The 23,074-nt window shown below is 38.1% G+C and overlaps 1 protein-coding gene across 2 annotated transcripts; it reads left to right on the top strand.

Moving 5' to 3' along the window:
- Nucleotides 1–980: 980 nt before the first annotated feature.
- On the top strand, nucleotides 981–22,680 carry LOC121866363 (upstream stimulatory factor 2-like). 2 transcript variants are annotated; one of them, XM_042365981.1, is made up of 5 exons: nucleotides 981–1,118; nucleotides 6,231–6,376; nucleotides 6,855–7,064; nucleotides 10,228–10,460; nucleotides 20,643–22,680. In XM_042365981.1, the coding sequence occupies exons 1-5, from the start codon at nucleotides 1,087–1,089 to the stop codon at nucleotides 20,871–20,873; spliced, it is 852 nt and encodes a 283-aa protein (XP_042221915.1). In that variant the 5' UTR covers nucleotides 981–1,086; the 3' UTR covers nucleotides 20,874–22,680. The 2 variants fall into 2 exon arrangements, with proteins under 2 accessions (XP_042221915.1, XP_042221914.1); XM_042365980.1 differs by having other exon boundaries at nucleotides 6,231–6,445.
- The last annotated feature ends 394 nt before the right edge of the window (nucleotides 22,681–23,074 follow it).

Raw genomic sequence — 23,074 nt, 5'->3', positions numbered from 1 at the left:
CGGAGCGGGGGTCAACTGCTAAGCCACGCCTACCCCGCTATTTAAGACCTGACCTCGTGGTGATCACTCTTTCTACCTACACCAACCAGCCAGCAACACCTCCTCATCCTCCTCCGCCTGCCTGGCGGTCCTCTCTCCCGCCGGCGAGCAGGGCGACCCACAAGCTGGTCCTCCTCTGAGCATCCTCACCAACCAGCTCTCTCTACATCACGCTTGTAACCATGCTGCCTTCCCAGCACCAAGCTGCATTGTACATCCAATACAACATGTATATAGAGAGCACATTGTGAGTTTCCTTTCTCCATCCCATCCTGAGTGTGAACCAAACATCCTGAAACCCCACACCCCACACGTTTATTGTTTTATCACGATTTCCACAATGGAAATAAGACTTTGGTTTAAAACTTCAAATCTCTTTCATAAATAAATAATATACCGTGTATACTTGAATATAAAAATTAATTAAAACTTTCAATGTAGATTTAATACGTTTAGCTCTTTTTCTGCATTCTAGGAGAAAATTTTTGGAATCGGTTTAATGGTTCCCCCAAGGGAGACAGAGTGTGGTCCTCCCTCTAGCCTCGGGTCCGTTCTCCTTGAACAAATAGTTGATAGAAAGTGAGAAGTTATGTTATCTGCTAAGGAATTTTAAATCTATTTATGTATTTGTATCTACTGTATATTTTATCGATAGTGACATCGTAAAACACAGATTTATTTGTTTTGACCTTGGAGGATATTACATTTGATAGCTTTAATGCAAAATATGTCCATAAAGAAACATCTGGCAGTGAGCTTCAGACAGGACGCTATTCCGATGACAATATATCCAAACTTAAATGGAAATATTAACTAATGTTTTAAAACATTCTTCAAAGTAGAATATTTTAATGAAATAAATAAATTTAAGCATATTTATGGACGACTGTAGAAGTAATAAAAGTAATATAGGATGGGATATTTTATTGAGCGGAATGTATGTTGTGGTGTGGGTGAACCATTACAGTGACGGCAGAGCTCACATGACCTTCCCTGGTCCCGTGACCAAACAAACCATCGCCCGCCACCCACGAACACTCCTCCTCCATGGACATGATAGAGACCACCCTCGACAGCAGGTAGGTGGGTGTAGGAGTCGTGTTGGTCCCGGGGATGGTGGTGGAGGTGAGGACATTATGCTGCTGCCATGGTGGTGATGAGGAGGACTAAGTCATTAGCTCAGGTGTGGAGGCTACCTCTCCTCACCAGCCTCCACCATTAACTACCTCCGTCATTATTAACACCTGAGGTACATGTCAGAGCTCAGGGGGTTCAAGAAGCTTCGTACACTTGTAGCTGCCTACATGATAGAAGGTAATTGAGAGTTTGATAGATAAGGTATGGTATATCTTGTTGAACTCTTGTAAGACATAGAAAAAACTATGGTGTTGAAGTGATGTAAGATATACAACATATTTTGCTAGAACTTATGACAAATTTCGGGTCCGACTAATTACCCAAATGTAGCCGCAATGAAGTCAAATAATGGTGCTACATGAATAAATCGGAATGCCAATTACTTCTCGACTGGTATTTGGTGTCACGAAGTCACAAAAAATTGGAAAACTTACTTTAATCTGAGTTAATAGATCGCGTGCATGTACCGAGGGAGCGACTAATTACCCAAATGTAGCCGCAATGAAGTCAAATGATGGTCGTACAAGCGTAAATCGGGCTGTGAATCTTTTCTCGATTATTATTTGGTGTCATAAAGTCACAAAAAATTGGTAAACTTAATTTAATCTGAGTTAATAGATCAAGTGCATGTACCTAACCTAACATCTACAACTCAGATATTTCTCTTAATTATTAATTGTGTGCATACCATCATAAAGTTAAGATAATATTTTTACTACAACATAGTTGTGTGTCGTCAAAAAGTGGAGTTTGGGGGTCGGCCCGGTCTCTATTTCAATTAATCCCATATGTTATGTTGTTCACTTTACGCGTATCTCACTTTCCGCGGTACCCTGTGGGTTGAATTAACCGCGTAAAGTGAGGGTTGACTGTATATATATATATATATGCTGATAACCACAAGGAAAGAAGAAAACACGAAGTTCCCAAGCGCTTTCGTGAAGATGTGAATGACACAAAAGCGCTTGGGAACTTTGTGTTTTCTTCTTACAATTTCCCTCATCCTTCATGCACTGCCCACTACAGGTGATTTATGATCGTAGATAGAGAAAAATGAACAAAATTGAACGACTTCTTTTGGTGACAGTGGTTTCCTCATAAACTAATGAAAAAAAATTCAGGTAAATATTATTTCAAATACAGTGCCATTGGCACCCAAAATGTAAGTAATATTCTGTAGCTGGCTAAAGATTTTTACAATTGGTAATTTTTTATTCATAAAATGAAGAACACTAACTAGCCAGACCTAACCTAGCCTAAAACACTACAATTACAGTTTTTCCTAAATATTTCTTATAAAATAGAATTCCTTTCCGTGAAAAGAACCATTCCGATAGTCTAAAAATAGCGCTCACCGTTCTTTCTTACATTTTCATCGTCAGCGTGCAGAGTGAGTTACACCATAGTGTAAACACAGTGGCAATAAATTCTCACATTCGGAATTGCACTAGAACAGCTGGTCTGTGGATTGTTATTAAGAAAAGCCAACTGAAATCTAGTTTATGCACTTTTCTGAAGAGATTGGTAAACTTTTAATGTTAATTATGGCATGTTCTTTACATTTATCAAAATATAAATCCTTGTAAACTTAAAAAAATCATAATTTAACTGTCCTTATGAATTACACAGTACAGTATTCCTTCTCATCCACAGTGAACCCTCACTTTACGCGGTCAATTGAACCCATGGCGGCCCGCGTAAAGTGAGAAACACGTAAAGTGAACAACATAACATATGGGATTAATTGAAATAGAGACCGGGCCGACCCCCAAACTCCACTTTTTCAGACACAATACCTACATTGTAGTAAAAATAATTTCTTAATTTTATGATGGTGTGCACACACAATTAATAATTAAGAGAAATATCAATAATATTAGGTTTTTTAACACTTACATTAGTAGAAAAGATGGCCGGGCACACGGGGATGGGGGTTGGTTCCGAGGCAGAGGGCAGATTATTGGCCCTCACCTGTATCACTTGTATCAATTGTATCACTATCCACCACAGAGGCTTGCAGGGCCTCTTTGTCAAACCCTTCAAAGTCCATATAAGTCCATATCCTCACTATCATTATCATTATCACTGACTTGGGCCGGCTGTGGTGGGTGGCGGGTGAAGAACTCGGTAATGTTTTGATGACTGGGCGACCTTGTGCGCACCCTGCTTGCGCCGCTCTCCGCGTAAAAGGGTACACACACCGCGGAAAGTGAGCATTCCGGTTTCGGCAGGGTACCGCGTAAACGTGGAAACGCGTAAAGCAAGGGTTGACTGACAATTACAATCACATTGTGAGCCTTAGGACTGATCTACAATGCATAATTTGTGAAATTAAACAATAATACAGTGATCACAACCAACTAGGATTGTAAAGGTCAGGTTTGGTGGAGGTGTTCATCAACCTTTTTACTGTATAAACCAGTGGTTCCCAAACATGAGGTCGCGACCCCAGCAAGATGCATCATAAGGGGTTGCATAGAGGTTATGGGGTCGATGGGGTCCCATAGAGCTCATAGTCCAGGTGTCAAGGACTGAAGAACGTGGCCCAGGTGCTGTCTCGTTAAGTCGGGACCATGAATTATAGTCAAGGGAATAAGGCAGTTACTCTCATTTTGTCAAGTCTGGTCAGTCCAGGGAAGGCGAACACTGATAACACGTTACGCAGCAAAAAATTGCAGCAAATTTCAGTGCTAGATTTCTGAGTTACTTATTGAGTCTTTGGATTTTGTTCAGTTTCTGTTCGACAGATATAAAACAGTGTGGCTCTTTTGTCCTCGAAATAGCAGAATTACAGGCTGACAACGAGGCAAGGATGAATTTTGCCCTCTTTGATGACATATCAATGTTTTGGGTTATTTATCAAATTGACATTCAGCGATTAAAAATAAAACTATCAAGGTTCTGATACAATTTGGAAGCTCCTGTGTCTGTGAGGCAGCTTTCCTGTCAGTGGTGTTAATAAAAGAATGATTACCGCAACCGTATATCTAACTTAAACTTAGAGAATTGTGTTCTATGTTGTTTAATCACATATACTCCCAGCTAAAAGATTTTTTTTATGAAAATGCACACACGTTACATATGAATTATGACATGTAACATGTATTGAAAATTAATTATACAGTAAAAGTCCAAAAATCCGGATGCCAGAAATCCGGACCACCCGAGAATCCGGACTTTTCGAAAACTCAAACTTTTTTTTTTTTAGCGGGCTTTTGTGTGTATGTGCGCCTGCGTGAGCGCCACAGCTGCACAGCGACTACAAGCGACCACGTAGTTGCCACTTTAAAACGAGCAATCAAACTGTGACAACATGTGTAATTTTGAGTCCTACTCTTTCCATGTACAGAGTACAAGCCCATAATAATGGCTTCTAAAGTAGATAAACTTCGTTGTGTGAAGAGAAAGAAGAACACGTTGAAATTGAGTGACAAACTTGAAATAATTAAGAAACTAGAACGTGGTGTCAGCAATACTGCTCTAATGGAAACATACCACATTGGAAAGTCTACAATTTATTATATAAAAAAGACAAAGAATAAAATTCTAGAATTCAAAGCTTTTTCTTTAAAACTGCTCATTTTGAAGCATGCTATATTTGCTAATGAATAAATTATCAAAATGTACCTGTTCATCTCTTCTTTATTCTTCCTTAAATTTGAATTTTAAAAGTACTGCCTGAGAATCCGGAAAATCCGAAAATCCGGACCGACCCAATCCCCAAGTAGTCCGGATTTTTGGACTTCTACTGTATGATGATGCACACATGTCACATACGAAATACTTACTGTATGACATAGTTGTAACTAAGAAAATTGTATGTTAGGTTGCTTATTTATTTAATTGTATCCCCAGGTATAGAACATTAAATTATCAAAGAAAAGTGTCACATATTAAGCATGACAGAATTGTATCCTGTTTCTGTCGGTGATTACTTTTAGACATCTCAGTTGTGTAATACATTTTCCTTAATTGTTTTTATAGTTAAATACATATATCAATATGTATGTACGTATTTACTCTAAGAATCCTCATATATACAGCATATGTAATGGCTTGGGATTGCACTGGAAAATGCTTGGGAACCCCTGGTATAAACTTTAATCCAATAATCTCCATTGTGATCATCAACAGACTAGTTCACATGCATTTTATGGACCTTTGAAAAAATGGACTTCATCACCTCAATACCATATACAGTACACCTTGCTTCTCCCTCTATTTGTATTATTTGCATTAGACCAAACGTAACAGCAAAGATCCCTTAAAAAAATTCTGAAATTTTACAGGATTTTTAATAGGCTGTTCACTGATGCTGTGCCCTTTATTATCATCGTAATGTGAATTCACAAAAGGAATGTTTAAATCTCTATAGGAACAACAGCATTTCATCTGCATTGGAGGCTGTAGGCCAAATCCACTTCTGGTACTGTAGCAGAAAACACGAACCAACTAAATCTACCCTATGGTCATTTCGTTGGTTAATAATAATAATGTCAGAAGGTATTTAAGCCATTATACAGCTGTGAAAATTATGGTGGCCTTCCTGTAAAGAATGAAATATGATTTTAATGAATACTGTTCTTATTTTGGTGAACAAAACTTCTCAAAATTTTCTGCCTGTCTACTGTACATCATGTGTTGGGTATTGTTTAACTTTAAGGAGTAACCCATGATAAACTTGTGAAGGTCTTTGGTCTCTGTACTTTTTTACACATTCATGATTTGACAGCATTATTCCAAGTATGGTATATAATTACAGCGCTGAGGAATTTTGTAATTAGATAATGTATATGCTCAAGTAAAGGTAAAGTTTTTGTTCTATACATACATATTGTTCTAAGAAGTCAGTGTAAGATGATTATAAATTAAAGTAGGAAACAGCATCAGTGTGTATATGATATAATGTTGAGTAGTCATGTGTGCAAGACTGATATACTGCAACAGTAAATTTAAATCACCAGTGAGAAGTACTGTATATTGATATACTGTCCTGTACATGAACACCTAAATAATTTGAAGATCAATAGCTAAAATATTCTAACTTATTACAGTGGGGACAAGGATTGTGACTGTGAGGACGAGAAGGTTGGACTTGCTCAGCGACTTGGCCTTGAGGACGAGAAAGTTGCACTTGCTCAGCGACTGGGCATTGTGGACGAGAAGGTTGCACTAGCTCAACGACTGGGCATAGATGAAGGTGGTGTGAGGGATTCTTCACTTGCTCTTGCTCCTGGCTTTACTCTTCGTCCTGAGTCAGAGCACTCAGGTAGTCCTTGCTCTTTGTAGTACTGTGCATATGTTTACAGTATATACAGTATTCAAAGAAGCCATAGTGGTAGCACAAATGCCTAAAATTGTGAATATGACATTTTTCTGTACAGAATTTTGCTACAGAATACAGTAAATATTTATCTAGATTCTTAAAATTTTCGATAAAGTCTCCTGACAAACTTGATAACTGTTAGTATTATTACTGAAAGTGAAGTTTGTTAGAAATCTGACAGAGTGAAGTGAATAAAAATACCTGTAAATTCAATACATATGTTATTGAAAAAGAAAACTGTTTTCTCATTTAAAGTGCAGACATCCAATGTTTTCATGACATAATTGAAATTTTGTGGTAATTTTATATAAATAATTATTATTTAAGAACTTAAAGATTTATTTTGTTGCAGGTACACTGGCTTACAGAGTAGTGCAGTTTTCCCCAGACGGGGCTGTTGATGGTATACAACAGGGAGGAGTACAGGCTTCTGTTCCCAGCCTCCTGGCGACTAATGCTCAACCAAACGGCTCACCCAGTGATTCTCCAGAAACCAGGTTGGCACTCATAACCTCCAGTGACGTGCCCTCAGATGGTGGTAGCACTGTTGTGGTTTCTGGAGGTAAGTTGTATTAATAAAGTATACATAGACTTAAACATAATTGGTATAATAAAGTTGCTATGAATAAGCAGATTTTGCCTTTTTAAGAAGAAAACATGAAATACAGGTTAGTCCTCATTCATCTTTTTGTTAATTTGTTATTTGAAAATTAAACTAATAAATGAATTATAATTTTAACAATATCTATCTTTTGGGGTTAGTTTCTCCAACTGTATGTCACTTATGACACCTCTGTCATACAGCGTACAGTACAGTAGTTCATTGTCTGTTTCGTCGACTGGTGGTTTAATTTTATGGTAAAAAATCTTTTCTTAATATAATTATCGACTATACTTTAATTTGTATTAAAATTATTCACAAACATCTTTACTACTAAATTTGAAAAGAAAAGAGTATCATCACCAAGCATTAAACTAATTATTTCAAACAACTGTGTGGAATCTGAAATTTTGTTGTTTCAAACACAAGTTCACCACGATGTCTGCCAGCTCTGCTGTGTATCATGTTGGACTAATTTTTTTATCTGCATTAAAGTGCCCCTAAGTGTTCAGTAAGTGACAGTGCTGCACTGAGAACCAAAGTGTAATTAGAAAATTTTGAATGGAGGTCCTTGACCAGCACATAAAGGATTACCTTTGTATGAAATTTATACAAAATCCATTTTTTTGTAGTCATATGCCACTAAAAAAAATGCACATAGAGTAAAGCCTCGAATAACGATGTCAATGTGTCCTCCAATATTGCAGTGTAAGGTGAATTGTCTTATTGTGAATCATTAATTACCATTAAAATAAATCAATAATAATGAGATGCATTCCCAAGTGTGACCTTTTCATATCTTTTGTGTGGCTTTTTACCCTCTTTTCCCCCAAAACAATATAATTAATGAAAATGCACCTTATACAATATAAATAAATAATATGGTCACACAAGAGGAGATGGGACGCCATTGTTTTCGTTTGTGTTTACAGCCGGGAGTCCGGGACGATAGTTCCACACGAGAAAATGAAGAAAATGAGACCCTGGTTGTAGCTGTAGTAAAATTAATGTAAAAAATTTAATATATATGTTTTATGTAATGTTATTTAATGTTAATAAATGGAACAATAGAAGTAGCTAACCACTAATGGCAAAGAAAAAAAAAAGATGGAATGGGAGCTCCAACATATACGTATGTGTGCATTTAAGGATACCGCGTCATTTATCTTTTTAAGAATATGTACAAAAGATTCATTATTGTTTATTACTGAATATGTATTGGATTGAATTAATCTTTATATATGCGAAATGAACAATACAATTCATTAATAATACGTAGAATATTAAAACACAAGAGGATAAGAGCCTGGTTGTTGTTGCTGTAAAATTAATGTAAAAAATATGTATGTTTTAATTAATGTTATTTAATGTACAGTAGAAGTAACCACTGATATTAAAGAAAAAATGAGACTTATTGTGGAACGCCAATGTATACAGTACATGCGCACTCAAGGAAACAGTCATTTGTCTTAAGAATATGTACAAAAGATTGATTATTGTTTATTACTGAATATGTATGTGATTGAATTAATGTTTATACAGTACTGTATATGCGAAATGAACAATGCAATTCATTAATACGTAGAATATTAAAACACACAAGAGACAAAACGGATTGTTTTCGTGAGTTCTACATAAGAAACTGAAGAAAATAAGACCCTGGTTGTAGTTGTAGTGAACTTAATTAAAAAAAATTAATACCTGTATGTTTGTTTTAAGTAATGTTATTTAATGTTAATAAATGGAACACTAGAAGTAGCTAACCACTAATGGTAAAGAAATAAGGCAAGACGATTGGGAACGCCAACATATGAACAGTAAGTGCGTACATGTGAAAACATATCGTCATTTCTCTACATGAGCATATGAAAGCAACACTTATTTACTGTTCATATATGTTTTAAATAATATTTACGAATGTAAAACAAAAATTCTACTAACTAATGGTGGTAAAGTCTTAAACATAAGGACAGCCGATGAATATTGTGCGAGTTTTTACTCAGATGATGAAGTCATCAGGTTCAACTCTGGCTGAAGCTGTAGCTTTCCATAAAGTTGTTGCTGAAACTGTTATTGAACCTGAAGTTGATGTTGAAACTGCTTATGATGCTGAATTTGATGGTGTAGCTGAAGTTAATGGTTTAGGCCTTCGAATAATAAAGCTGTCGAAAGAACCTTGCACAGCTGCTTTCTTTTCTCATTATACATCTTTGTAGAGGACATTTGCATTTATTTAAATTTTAATGTTTTGTTCTGTTAATGTATCCACTTCAGAAAATATGTTCATTGCCTGCTCCATATAATATCCACAGACCTCTCACCTTTTTCATATTGTTTTAACACATCTAGTTTTGCGGCTAAGCTTATACACTTTCTATTAGCTTTTGAACCAACACTACCATCATTTGCTCTCTTGCTCATGTTGAATAGGGATGCAAAAATGCTATAAGAAACCTGAGAAAGTTTTTCTCCTGTTTCTGTTCCAGATGTGTGAAAACATAAGGCCCGCCAAGCTCCGAAGGTTGTTTAACATTCATTAGCCAGGCAGCTTCTTTGCGCAAGGCGCTCTTCATTTTTTTATAGTAATTTTTTTTTTACATATCAGGATTTAGTTATTATTTATATGAAAATTTAATTATATTTGTATTATATTTTGGTCATAAATAAGAATGAAATTAGGATGTAAATTGAACTGGGTCCTAAATTAACTCGGGTTTTAAATATGAAAAGTTGTTGGTCAAACCATTGTTATCAGAGGCTTTACTGTAAAGGTGATGTAAACCTACGGGCACCGTGTAATTAACGTTTTAAATATTCTAAAAGTATTTAATTATTTCAAGGCTTACTAATCAACTCAAACTACCCTGGAATAAATTTTTTAAATTTTTAGTCAGAAAATCACCAACCCTGTGTTACCTTTGGAGACCCCAGGAGATTAATATTGTCTTTGAGGATAATAAAGGGTTATTGTTGCTTTTGGGGATACAGCGTCCAAGTTTAAGGTTACTGATTCTTATTTTCATTTCTTTTTCCCCACATAACGGCCACTTGGCCCTTTGCATTCAGATTATATTTGCTTCATAAATGAGTGAATTCCAGCTGACATTTTTGCTCCTACTTGCAGGTCAGTTTTATGTAATAAGTGACGTTCTCACTAACACTACACCAAGAAATCTTGCTCCTCGAACCAGTGAAAGTGTCATGAGCCCGAGGTTTGGAGGTTCCACTCGTGAGGAGAAGCGTCGGGTTACACACAATGAGGTAGAGCGCAGAAGACGAGACAAAATCAACACCTGGATATGTCGTCTGGCCAAGATTATCCCCGACTGTCCTGAAGCCCACTCAAAGAGCTCACAGGTAATTGTGAATATTTCCCCCACTTAGTCATTATGATAACAAGTCAAGTATTTGTGGTGTTGGTGTTCAAAACTTCCCTTAAATCCTTCAGTACAATGTCTTTCTGCTGAGCACTCTGAATCCGTTCACTGAGTAAGATATTTTTACCCTTGAATACGACAGGTTTACCCCTTCAGTACACTGTTAATCCCTTAATAACAGACACTTCTGGTTGTCATCACTTTCGCAATCATTAATTGCTGTACTGTATTTTAAGTTTAACCCATATGATATGCATATGATGCTTATAGAGAGCTTCGGGTCATGTCATATAACATTTTGATCTTTCGCTGGCCTATTAGAGTAAAAAGGGTAGTCCTGAATAGCTTATGTTGCCAAGAAGGTATTTATCTTTCACTCACTCACACATGGGAGCCTCCCAGTCTCTTTTTGTAGCTTCTCAGCTTTTGTGATGAAGGCATCTCGCCCTTGACTTCACTCACTTCACCATGTATTTCTACCTTAACCCCAAGCACATGTTTATTATCATAATCAATTACTGTAGCAGTAGATATTATTGTTAATACAGTAGTGTAAACAATAATATCATAGCAAAACAAGTGTCCTGTACCTCCTACTGACTACAAATTAGTGTTGTTTACCTCGTACTACAGTGTCTCGCACACACACACACACACACACACTCACACTCACACTACTACTACTACTACTACTTTTTTTTTTTCGTGGCCTCCAGCCTCCCCCAATAGCCTCACCTTCGCCACCATTTTATTACGTTAAAATTAACTATCCTAATACATAAGTAGCTACCCTAGCTGTGTTGAGTTAGTTGAGCCGCAGATCCTTGTGGCATTCAGTGACTTTTACCTCGTAGTCAATATCTGCAACTGTTGTCGGTTTGGGGTCGATGCTCTCGTTCCCCTGAGGCAGAGCAATGCAGACCTAAGCAGAGAGAAGACAGTCAACACCTCAACCAGGCTGTAACATAACTTCTGGGCTGCTGCTTCTGTTCGGATAACACCTCCGCGAGTCTGTCGTAGAAGCTTCTTGCACTTGGTCCCATCCCACCAGATGTTGTGAACACCAGAGAAGTGAAGCTCCCTTGTTCAATATTCTGAATTCTCTCCCTATATGCCCTAATCTTGTCGTTCTCGTTCCTCCTGTGTACAGCATCGAGAGCTAGGTTGCTGTGACATGCGCTCATGGGATCAAAAATCCTTATGTCAAAGAAGGCTCCCTGTCCCCATTTCCAGAATCCATGAGCACTGACATCAACGGGCTTCGTTGGATGTGTTTGAATTCTTAGGTTGGAAATTCTCACCATCCAATGGAAGGAGAGGCGGTTCTACCCTGACATCACGACATATTTGCAGTGAGACCCCTTACTTCGTCGTGCCTCATGCATACGAAGCCCCCTTTCTTGCACACCGTGGCGTGGTCGACATCATAGGAAGAGCCACACATGCATTGGGAGGGCAAACCTTCTACTGACCTACCGTACCTTAGAGCAATGACATCTGTAAATTCTTGTTTGTTAAGACTGAAATCTTTTACCCTTATCGGTCACGTAGTTAGCCATTTCGAGGCACTCACCTCCTGCGCTATAGCTACCTTTTTTCAAATTCTCTGGCACTTGCAGCATCAGTTGCTGCAACTTATCACTTTGGCCGTGCTGTCGTTCTGTTGTAATGGACCGTCGAATCTTGTTTACTTTGCTGGTATCCACCTCACCTGTTGCGTTATGAGCTATTATGTGGTAGGTGAGGGCTGCCGTGAGCTTGACTGAGTTTTAATGTTCGGTGGCAGCAATCTCCTCTGGATTGGTCAATTCCATTCCTCCCAGTCTTGGTGGTAGTGCAAGGATTGACCTTACTGCTGGGGTTAAGTGAAGGTGTTTCACTAATTTGGGAATTAAATTGATGCTGATGGCTTCTTCCAGAGGGTGGAGGAGGGATCCAATATCAGGGATAGTGCACATCAGGTAGTTCCAGCGATGCTTGACTCCATGGGTGAATGCTGCAAAAGCCGCGTGTGGCTGTGTTTTAGCAATATCCGACATAGCTTAGATTTCCCTGACCCACTCATTTACCTTTCACGTTACGTACTCGGTCTTCAAGTCCTACGTGCCGATTACTGCACCTAGGTGTCTTTGACCATCCTTTGTTATATTGACCTCACTTCCACCGAACACCTCCACTGCCCGTTCATAGTGTTCTGGCTTCACAATGAGGAAGGACTTGCAGGCATTTGGGTGGTATTTTGTGGACCATAGGTCCCACCACTTTTTGATGTCCTCCACTTTTTTTGCTCCTGTAAGGTCGTCAGCCTACGCTATTTGCTTGACTGTGGTTGTTTCAAATTTTATTGTGTTTTGGAACAGCTTCCCCTCCAGCATGGTGGCCAGCACATACTTGCAGGTTCCCTGCAGTTGCCCTGACATCATTCTTTACCACCTCCATTATGCATTTTCCGATGATCTGCCTCAGCACTCCTCAGCACTTCCCGCACCTCTATAGGCCTACATCCTGGATTCTTATCCAGGGGAATGAGGTGGCAGGCCGTCAGAACATGGAGGTGGTGGTGGCAGCACGAGGTTGCTAGCTTTCTTGCAAGGGCGGCAATGGCATTGCAGAGATCAATTGCTACGTCGTCAAACTTGTTAGTGCTGAGGATGACTCTCCAACCATTTGCATCTCGAACATGACAGCATTTGGAGGGATATAGTCACCCTGGAACGTGATGTCTTCCTCCTCACTTGTAAGGGGATGTTTTTCCTTCAGTTGTTTTAATGTCTCTCTGTTTATTGGAAGGACACCACCGGAGGATTCCTCTGTGAGAGCTCTGACCACCAAAGACAGTTTTCCCACACACATCTTGTTTCCAAACTTTCTGGCAATGTCATTGGTGTTTTGCTTTCCGTCTCCTATAAAATTTAGTCTCTCCTGCAGTGTTCTTGCTTCACATAGGAGATCATCAAGGGCCCCATTCTGCCACATTGTCAATCTTCTCTTCATTGCTGCCACATTTTCTTTGTGTGTCCTCTGACAGAATAGATGGGGTATTATTGCCAGTATTTGAAGAGCTAAAGGGGCAAGGAAGCAGTCCTGAGTATACTCAGTTATGAGGCGAGTCATCTCCCGAATCATTTCTTTGGTGGCCGCACACTTGGGTGGTTCAAATAGGTTAGCTGGTGATCACCTGACAATTTCTGTGTACGGTAAGTTTCTTAAACTCATATGTCCGTATTTTCCATCGACATGCCATTCCACTGTGGTGGCTGTCTGTCATTCACCTCGTGGACATCTGCTACTGTTGGAGCAGCATTTATTGGCACGACAGTTTCAGGTTGAGTAGACTCAATGCTATCATTCAGGATATCATCGGGCGGTTGTGACCGGATGATATCCATTGTGGCCTCCTGTGTCGGCTCCCTGCCATGGGGATTCTGGCAATTGTTTCCCTTTCTGCAAACCACACATGGTTGGTTGTTTCTTGCACAGTCACAGCTAGTGCAAGTTTGGTTCTGGCTAGCACAAATGCAACAATGGCTGTTACCCGGCATTGTGCTTAGTAAGCACTCGACTCACCCTGAATGATGCAATGGTTGCTACCCTTGATTTTGAGCTCGCTTCTGTAAAAAGAGTTTGTTGTGCAGTAAGCTGTGATTTCAGTTCATGAACTTTCCTCTTTCATAGCTCACTTTTGGGTGGGAAATCAATATCATCCTTCTTGTGAAAACTTTTGAAATGCCTTTCAGGATTTTCTTTCTTAGCTAGAGCTGGAGACGCATGGCAGATCAAGCACAGACACTTCAAATTATTCATGGTAAAAAAGTAGTCATCTTCCCATTCATTGTGAAAATGGTAAATTTGGATATTTTTAGTACTTGGTCCAGAACTCATTTTTGGTTCAGTTGATGGCCAATAACCTATACAGTATTTGTAAAAGATTAAGTCGTACATCAATACGAGAATTACTTTTTTCCATGACTTGTCTTACATGAATATGAGAATCACTAACGTAACAGTGTAACGTTCTTAACTTTTTTATATAAGCAATTGTCATCGGCTAGTGTGGACACTTCTGTCTACTCTAGGGTTGCGGCGAGAACTGTCGCTAAGCTAAAAAGTCAGTAATTCTTGTAATCACCCAAGACTTTTCCATAACAAGAGGCAGCACCTCACACTTCCAAGTATTGCAGATGACTGAAAATCACTGCATTGTTGGTGACAAGTGTGTAGGCTCGCTGGCAAGGTTGCCAAATATGATTCTCTCTCTCTTTACCTTTGACAAGACTCCTCAACATCGAGTCAACTTTTTCATTGCCAAATTACCAGGTAACGTGTATTTGTAAACTTATAAAAGCAAATACCTGCCTAGTTTTAGCCTACAACTGATGACAACTTGCTGATCAATTTTCTCACCAGGAACCAGCCAGCACCGGCCCGTATGAACGCGAACACTTCCTATCAGGTTCCGCCACACACAGCATGGCACAGTTGAAGTTTTTTTTTTATGTACCGCTCTGATGTGTCCATAATGATAATCTATTCCCTGAAAAAATCTAAACAAATATAATATCCCAATGATTATGAGTAAAATCTGAAGAGAATTTTTGTATGGCAGCTTAAGAAGGATGGATCATTAAGTTTAACTTTGCCATGCGATCGACTAGAGAAGATCTTGCGATCGACAGGTTGGCCACCCCTGCTCTAAATTTTCCTCGTGTGTCCAGCTGCGTAAATACAGCGCCGATTCCTTGTCCTAAGGCATTGGTACACAGAGTAATTGGTTGAGTGTAGTCAGTTTTTAAAAATACACATTTAGGAAGTTTAATTTTAAGTTCTGCTGTTGAAAGTTTCTGGAAAACTTCTTGGATTTGGCATTATGACTGTCTACATCCTTACTGACTTACTGTGCAGCAAATTTTAGGGAAAGTTTTGTTTATCTGAATTTTTGACCGTTTATATACTTTTTCGAGTACGATGATTCCAAAAATGACTTCAGTTTTTTTTTACAGCATCAATAGTTTTATCAGAAATTAGCAATTAAATTTTTATAATCTCTGAAATTTAACCAGAAATCAGAAAGTGAAATGTTGATATACATTTCATTTGCTAATGAAATTAATGAAACGAGAACACAATTTTGTTATATTGAAAGCATAAAACATGATCAAACAATACATTCCTTTTCTACACTTGTTACTAATGAAATTGAACAATAAACTATGCTTAAAATGAACACTTGAATGACATTTTCTTTTGTGTTCCTTAGGGTCAACTTGAATCAAACTCCACACGTAGTCACCCATCATAGCTTCATCTCGTCTCCCCTAATATCTCTTCTCCATAGTTTGTGTGTCCTGATGAAACCGTTCACCATGCTCTTCACTCACGTGTCCCAAGTTTGGTCTGAAGAAGTCCAAGTGTGAATGCAAGTAGTGTAACTTCAGTGACATTCTGCAGCCAAGTTCTCTATAACATACAATTAAATTTTCCACCAGGTCTTTGTAGTTCTCAGATTTGTGGTTGCCCAGAAACCCATGTACTATAAGCCGAAATGCTTGCCAGGCATTTTTTCAACAGTTGACATTTTGTCTTCCAAATCTTTAGATGCCATCATCTGCCTAATTTGTGGTCCAATGAAGATGCCACCTTTGACTTTGGCCTCAGACAATTTTGGGAACATTAAGTGGACATGTTTAAAGGTGTTACTTTCTGGGCTTAATGCTTTGATAAACTGCTTCACAAGCCCTAGCTTTATGTGAAGTGATGGCAGCAATATCTTCTCTCTTTGAATAAGAGCATTGTCACATAAATTGTGTGCACCAGGAGTAAATTCGCTTCTGACATGCCAATCTCTTCTGTCATAGTGTTTGTCATCTGCTCTACTATCCCATAGACAGAGAAAACAAGAATACTTGGTATAGCCACCTTGTAGTCCAAGCAGGAAACCTATCATCTTGAAGTCTCCACATACATCCCAATTGTTTCTTGTATTGTTGAGCATGTCCAACAAAATCTTTACATTTTCATAGTCTTTCATGTGAACTGAATGACCTACCGGAATTGATGGAAGTGTATTCCCATTGTGAAGCAACACAGTTTTAAGACTTTTTGTTGAGCTGTCAATAAACAGATGCCAATCAGAAGGGTTGTACTCAATGTCTATTTCGCCAAAAAGGCCATTGACATCAGAGCAGTAACACCGCTAATTGAGTTCCAAAACTTTGAATAAAGGTGTTAAAGTTAGATGCCTTTTCCTGTGTGTACGTATCTTGCAACTAGGATCTAGTAAATTCCACTCCTTGAGACAAGGTGTCAAAACCTCGTCAGTTTCCTTGGTAAGACCTACATCCCTGACTAAGTCATCCAGTTCGTGCTGATTAGGAAAATGTGGGGATTTGCTTGAGTGCTACATTAAAGTCAACATCCTCGCCCTCTTCAGAAGATGAGAAGTCCTCATTTGAAATCGCTGTGCTTTTTAACAAATACCCCAAAATTGCATTAAAATTGAGAAAAAGTGTGATAATGTTAATTTTTCAAAAAAATATTGACAGCCTGGCTAAACCAATGGCAGATTCATAATCAGCATGTCTAAATTAATAAAGAAACAGATCAAAATCAACATAAACAGTGGTACCTATTAAACCAGCAAACAAAGTGTTGATCATTTGTTGAAAAGTCAGTGGGGGCATTCTGGAGACTGAATGGCATCCGTAAAAATTCAAAATGGCCCAAAGGAGTACTAAAAACAGTAATCTCACGAGTTTTCTCGGAAGAGAAATTGCCAATATCCGCAAAGTAGATCAGGGTTGATAAACACAGCATTATCCTTGCCTAAAGATTGCAAAATATCACTCAGGACAGGCATTGGATACCTATCCCGGATAGTATTTACGTTGACGCACCGAAAATGAATGACTGGGCGCTAACCTCCATCCTTCTTAGGGACTAAAAACAGTGGGATATTGAAAGGAGACTTTAAATGTGTGATAAATTCCTGCTCTAACATATTTTGAACCATGTCTTGCACTACAGCACTCTGGCTATGAGGTAGTCTATAAGCTGGTATGTAAATTGGGTTTGTGTCCGGTTTTAAAGGTATGTAATGCAAAATAAAACTTGTCTGACCGAGCTGTTCCCCTGGTAAGGCTACAATATTTCTGTAGTCGGCAAGCAACTCTAGGAGCCTAGTCTTGCCTTGAGGGTGATCAATTACCTTAACATGTGGCTTTATTTGATCTATCCTCTCCTGTCTGGTTTGTGTAATTGAATGTGTAACATTACCAATTGGGAATTGAGTAAGCTGTAGGGCAACATTATTATGGTAAACTAGATAATCACACAGGTAACATCCCTCTTTCAATATTCTGGGAGCACCTGTTCTGTTGAGAATGAGGACTCCTGTTAAACCACCAGGACAAATCGTACTCAATGTAGATTCACATACAAGGCCTCATTCTGAAAATGGAGAGTATCTGTTAAGACTGCATGTACAACCATCCAACTTTTGTTGCTATAATCACCCTCGGTAAATAAGTCTGTGGGGTCTGGGACTCGCTTGGACTTGGTGTCCATCTTCCTTGTAGTAGGAGCGTTGGACAAAACATTCACCCTTGCGGAGAGCAATGGTACAGATTTGGCCATGGCACGATAGGTAACACCACTAACAGTGATAGTATGTTGGCTTGGCTGGACATCTATCATGTTGTGTTTAAGAGTTGGAGACCAATTAATCTGTCAGCTGGTAAGTTAAAGGACTTGACTCCATAAAACTGTAGAAAATGATTTACCACGTCTAGACAAACATAATGGTAGTGTCACCACTCCCGTAATGTCCAGCTGGGCACTGAAACTCCCGAGAGATTGGTGTCGGTATGTCTAATTTTAAAATCTCGGTGAGGGGATCGTCGTTGTAGTTCTTGATATGACGCTAATGAGAGTACATTTGCATATGCACCCGTATCTATATCTAGTGCAAGTTTGATTACATCATCCCTCGCCGGAACAGATAACACTTCCGCTTTGTTCAGCGCCACTATTAACGAGGCTGAAACAGAAGTGCTGCTGTGAGTTGGTACTGTTCTACCTATTCTACGTCTTTCTGGGAAAGGTGCTGATCTTCTCCGACTTCATATGATAGCGACGACGTGATGTCCGCTGCTGTGATACCTGGGGCATCTCATACTCTATATCCCGATATCGTTGGAAAACTTGACAGTCTTCGGAATTATGGGAGGCAGACTGGCGATACACACACAACATATCAGCTGTCAGTTCAGTATCAGACTTGGTCTGAGCAACTGCTGAATAAGATTTGGATGGGTCTTGTTGCAGTTGTGGATTGTGTTAGGGGGTATGTGGTGTTTGGGTTTGACACCACCTTGCTAGAGCTGGTAACGAAATTAAATTTTATTACCATTCATGTTGCAGTGTTTATATACTAAAAGTTTTTTTTTACTTTTGTTCCTGAGTTCTTGGGAACTCTTTGTTGAACCGGGGCCACAGGTGTTACCGTCCTGGCTAGGGGAGTACGAGGTGTCTTAATTGCGATCTTACTTGCGTAAGAAAGAATTGTATTCGCTTAAGTATATGCAGGGTCTCGAATCGTCAATAAAAAAGTAAGAAAGTCAATTAATTTTGCAAATTGTCTAGTGTCATCTCTCTCTCTCTCTCTAACCTGTGTTAAGGACATTTATTCATTTCTTGTTTTTATAATGCATGGCCAGTATGTAAAACTAGAATTGCTTTTTTGTTTTCTTTAATGTCCCCAAATGTACTCACCTGGGGGTGGGGAGGGGAGGGGGGTGATGGCCAAAGCCCAGGGGGTAATATCAGAATCACTGTCATTGTCCTCATCACTGTACATCTCAAATTCCTCAGTGCACCAGTTGGTATTATGGGTATAAGATCATAAAAAAAATGTATACACATACTGTATTTAATGACAAAATCCAGTACTGTAGTTACAGTACTTTCAAGTTTTGGCAAAGGCCTTTCCAGGTAATGGCACAGTATTATGTCTAGTGGGAAAAGGTGCCACACAGCTGAGTACCGGTGAGCTACAGTTGGTTTGAATATATTATTACTACAAATAAATCAACTTTCAGGTGCTTATTCTCCTTATATATAGCTAATAATGTATCATCAAAAATGGTGTTCTTTAGATTAAAATTTCTCTATTTGTCAGAAATGGTATGTACTGTATACGAAACTTATTATTTCACGTAACTTTAGGAGTAGAGAAAAACAGAATTCATAACATAGAGGTTACAATGTCCCTGTTACCATTGTACCATGAATGCTCATTAATTTGGCAATCAATCGTTCAGGATTCCACTACTTCGACAGGTTACTTTCAGGGCTACTAGTCAGCTAAAAAGGAATGAGAACCAGCACCTTGGAATAATGAGATCATCAAACTGGTCAAAACATCCAATCACAACACTACCTCTGCCTTCACTGTTGGTCGATTGAAAAACCGATGTACACTCGCAGGAAGTATCTGCAAGGTGGGGTCCGATGATTTTCAAAATTAACTCCGTGACTCCTGTTGTTTTGGTGGGGTTGTCATAATCCTGCGTCCGTTGTGTCATATTGTCTAGCCAAATATTTTGCAGATACTTTTTGTAGCAACTGTACAATATGCACAAGATAGGCATATATTTACACAAAGAGACAAGTACAGTACAACATGGAAGTACAGTACAAGAAACATTAATCACTCTTACCTAATTTGGAAACCTCCATAAGCACTCGAGGACCATCCTAGCCAGGAGAGAAAATCCACTTTTTTTATCGTATGAGTGATAACATTGAATATTAAGTACCCCCCCCCCCTCATTATTTAATTAATTATTATGGGGAAAATTTACCGTTATTAGGGATTTTAGTATTCTTGCCTATATTTTAGGAAGTAACCCCAACGAATAATAGGTATCCTGACTCACCAACACACCTTGTATGCAGCTACTTTACACCCATGCAAGCTAAAAATATGTTGTAAGAATAAATATAAATGAACTATTGTGTATAAATTGGGATTTTTAGGCTAATTTTGTCCATTCATTATTTTGGCAAGGCTAGGTCCTTAGTGTGTCAAGTTATTGAGGGTTTAATGTACCTGTATATGGAAAATGAAACTTTCTCAATACTGTATTAGTCATTTTTTTCACAGAGTAAAGGTGGAATCTTAGCAAAAGCCTGTGATTATATCTCGGAACTAAGAATCCACAATGAACAGCTGACTGAGAGAATGAAGGAAACTCAGCGACGAGAGATGGATTTTGAGTTGCTCAAACAAGAAGTTGAAGTGCTGAAAAATGAGAATGCTGCTTTGAAAAATGAAAATGCTCTTGTTCGTGCCCAAATGCAACAGCAAGGACTCCTCGGGGATTTGCCACCATAATTTTTTCGCCTTCATCATTGAACTTCATGGCCATAATCTCATTCTCTGGTTGATAAGCTGCGGTCATGGGAGGTTCTTTGCATATTGTGATATTCAGATAATAATGAAAGAATTTTTAGTTAAATTAAATTCATATGTTGGGCCTTGGTGTGTATAAAGGGCTTGGATTGGAAAATGTGATGGTGAAATTATATGGAATCCACTCAGCTGTTTCTTTCATGATGTTTCCGGATGATAACTGATTAATGACAACATTTCCTAGTGTTCAGGTAGTATTTATTATATAATTCCTTTCAGAACATATGCCTGGCAAGGAATACACCTCAGTAACCCTGAATTAGGAATAAATGATGTCATTTAATTTCATATAAAAAGGGCTAAGAAGGTTAATTGGAAATATCCATATAATGGAGTTTGGGTGTGGAAAAAATTAAATTTGAAAGGGCATAATGGTAAGTCATTTTATATATATATACTGTATCAGTAATTATAGAATGAATGTTAAAACTTCGTATCTCTTTGGTTGTTGTTCTTAAAAGTTTATTCTAGTAGAATTTGTTAGCCTTTGAATTTAAAAAGGCCTATATGATTTTTTTTAAATACTACCTAAAATTTTAAAGTCTGGATGATATTTCAAAGAATAAATAAGAAAAACAAAATTTAATCTTATTTATGAACTTGGATTATGAGAATCAGTACTTTAACTATACACAGAGTAAAATGTATATATACAGTACTGTACTTTTGAATTCTTCATACAATTGTGGGTCAATAAACACTGCCTATTTGCCAGAAAAAATTCATATTAATTAAACAGATTTATCCTTCATTCTTGCAAGTTCTTCCACACTATGGCAGAAGTTGCTCAGAATCAATAATAACATACTCTTCATTTTGTGACATCCATTCTTCCTTGCTGCCTTACCAGATGTTTTCTCCATGAAAATGATACTTGCTGACAGTTTTGTGTGAGTCAACAAGTTTAGACACCATGTTAATTAAATTGTTATATGCCAGTTATTGTGATATGCTGTTTGAAAGTCCAAAGTCTCTCTCTCTCTCTCTCTCTCCCTCCAATTGTTTTTCTTCACTTAAAAGGTAATCCTGTTAGGTACTGTATTACTGTATTTTCATTCAATGGTTTTGCTAACCTTAAAATCATCACTACCACTTCAGTCTTTTGTGCAAAGGATTGTCAGGTCTGATAAGTTCTAGTACTAGTTTATCATAGATCAGTAATACCAAATTATTTTAAAGTTTCTTATAAATATGGTACTGTACTGTACTTTACTTGGTGTGCCATTTTCTTTACCAAAGACTAAAACCTTGGTACATGTATACCTCACCCACACTAGTTATACCTCGGTTTTGTTTTTTGGTAAAGAAGGAGTTAGTGTTCTGATTGACCTGCTAAGTTTAAGAGCATCTGATGGAGACATGGCAGTGCATATTTCTATATAACAATGGGCTAATAAAAAACTTCATGATACTTAAAGTATTGTGAAGAAGGAATCAAGGATTCTTGCTGTAACTGCAAAGTTGTGAATAGTTACTGCTTTACAAGCAGTTGAATTTTTAATTGCAATTTATGTTCAGATATTTTCTTTTATAAGCCTACTACATCAGCTTAGTCATGGAAGACTAAAACCAGATGTGTGGAAAGAGTTGGAGGTACATGTACTGTACTACATGAAATGTGAGCCTGATAAGATATGTGACTCAGGTGGGGTCACTTCTTTTTATTCAACAGTTGTTATCAACGAGTCCAGCAGATTGAGGATCTCTTAATAAACATGATGATATGCAATTTTATTTTAATCCTTAAATACAAATTATGTTTTTCAAGATCACAGTTTGTTGGATTTTTTAACTTAAGGGATTAAAATTTTGTTGATCACGAGGTGAATCCTTTAAGTCAGTGTTTGTGATCACTAAATATATATTTATGAATAAACCTAACCTGTCTGTCTTACATATTTTCTTAGGTGTACATAGTGGACAAAATCTTAAAAATAACTTTTATTTACAAAATTAATTCGCATTGCTCTCCTTTACGATTGGCTCACATTCCTATAAAATAAATTAGTTGTATTTAAACCATAAAATGCATATATACGGGGATATATACATATATGGGGGTTAGCCCACCTAAGCACAGGTCACCGACCCACATCAAATTCTGGGGGATGAAAAAAATGTAA

Source organism: Homarus americanus, unplaced genomic scaffold, assembly GCF_018991925.1.
Source record: "Homarus americanus isolate GMGI-L3 unplaced genomic scaffold, GMGI_Hamer_2.0 scaffold16430, whole genome shotgun sequence".
Lineage (NCBI taxonomy): Eukaryota > Metazoa > Arthropoda > Malacostraca > Decapoda > Nephropidae > Homarus > Homarus americanus.
This window is presented reverse-complemented; position numbering and strand designations above follow the sequence as displayed.

Excerpts from the sequence above, each read along its gene's own strand:
- LOC121866363 (XM_042365980.1), top strand. The coding sequence starts at position 1,087 with ATGGACATGATAGAGACCACCCTCGACAGCAG. Across the intron at positions 1,119-6,230 it reads GAGACCACCCTCGACAGCAG|TGGGGACAAGGATTGTGACT; the intron begins GTAGGTGGGTGT and ends AACTTATTACAG. Across the intron at positions 10,461-20,642 it reads CCCACTCAAAGAGCTCACAG|AGTAAAGGTGGAATCTTAGC; the intron begins GTAATTGTGAAT and ends TTTTTTTCACAG.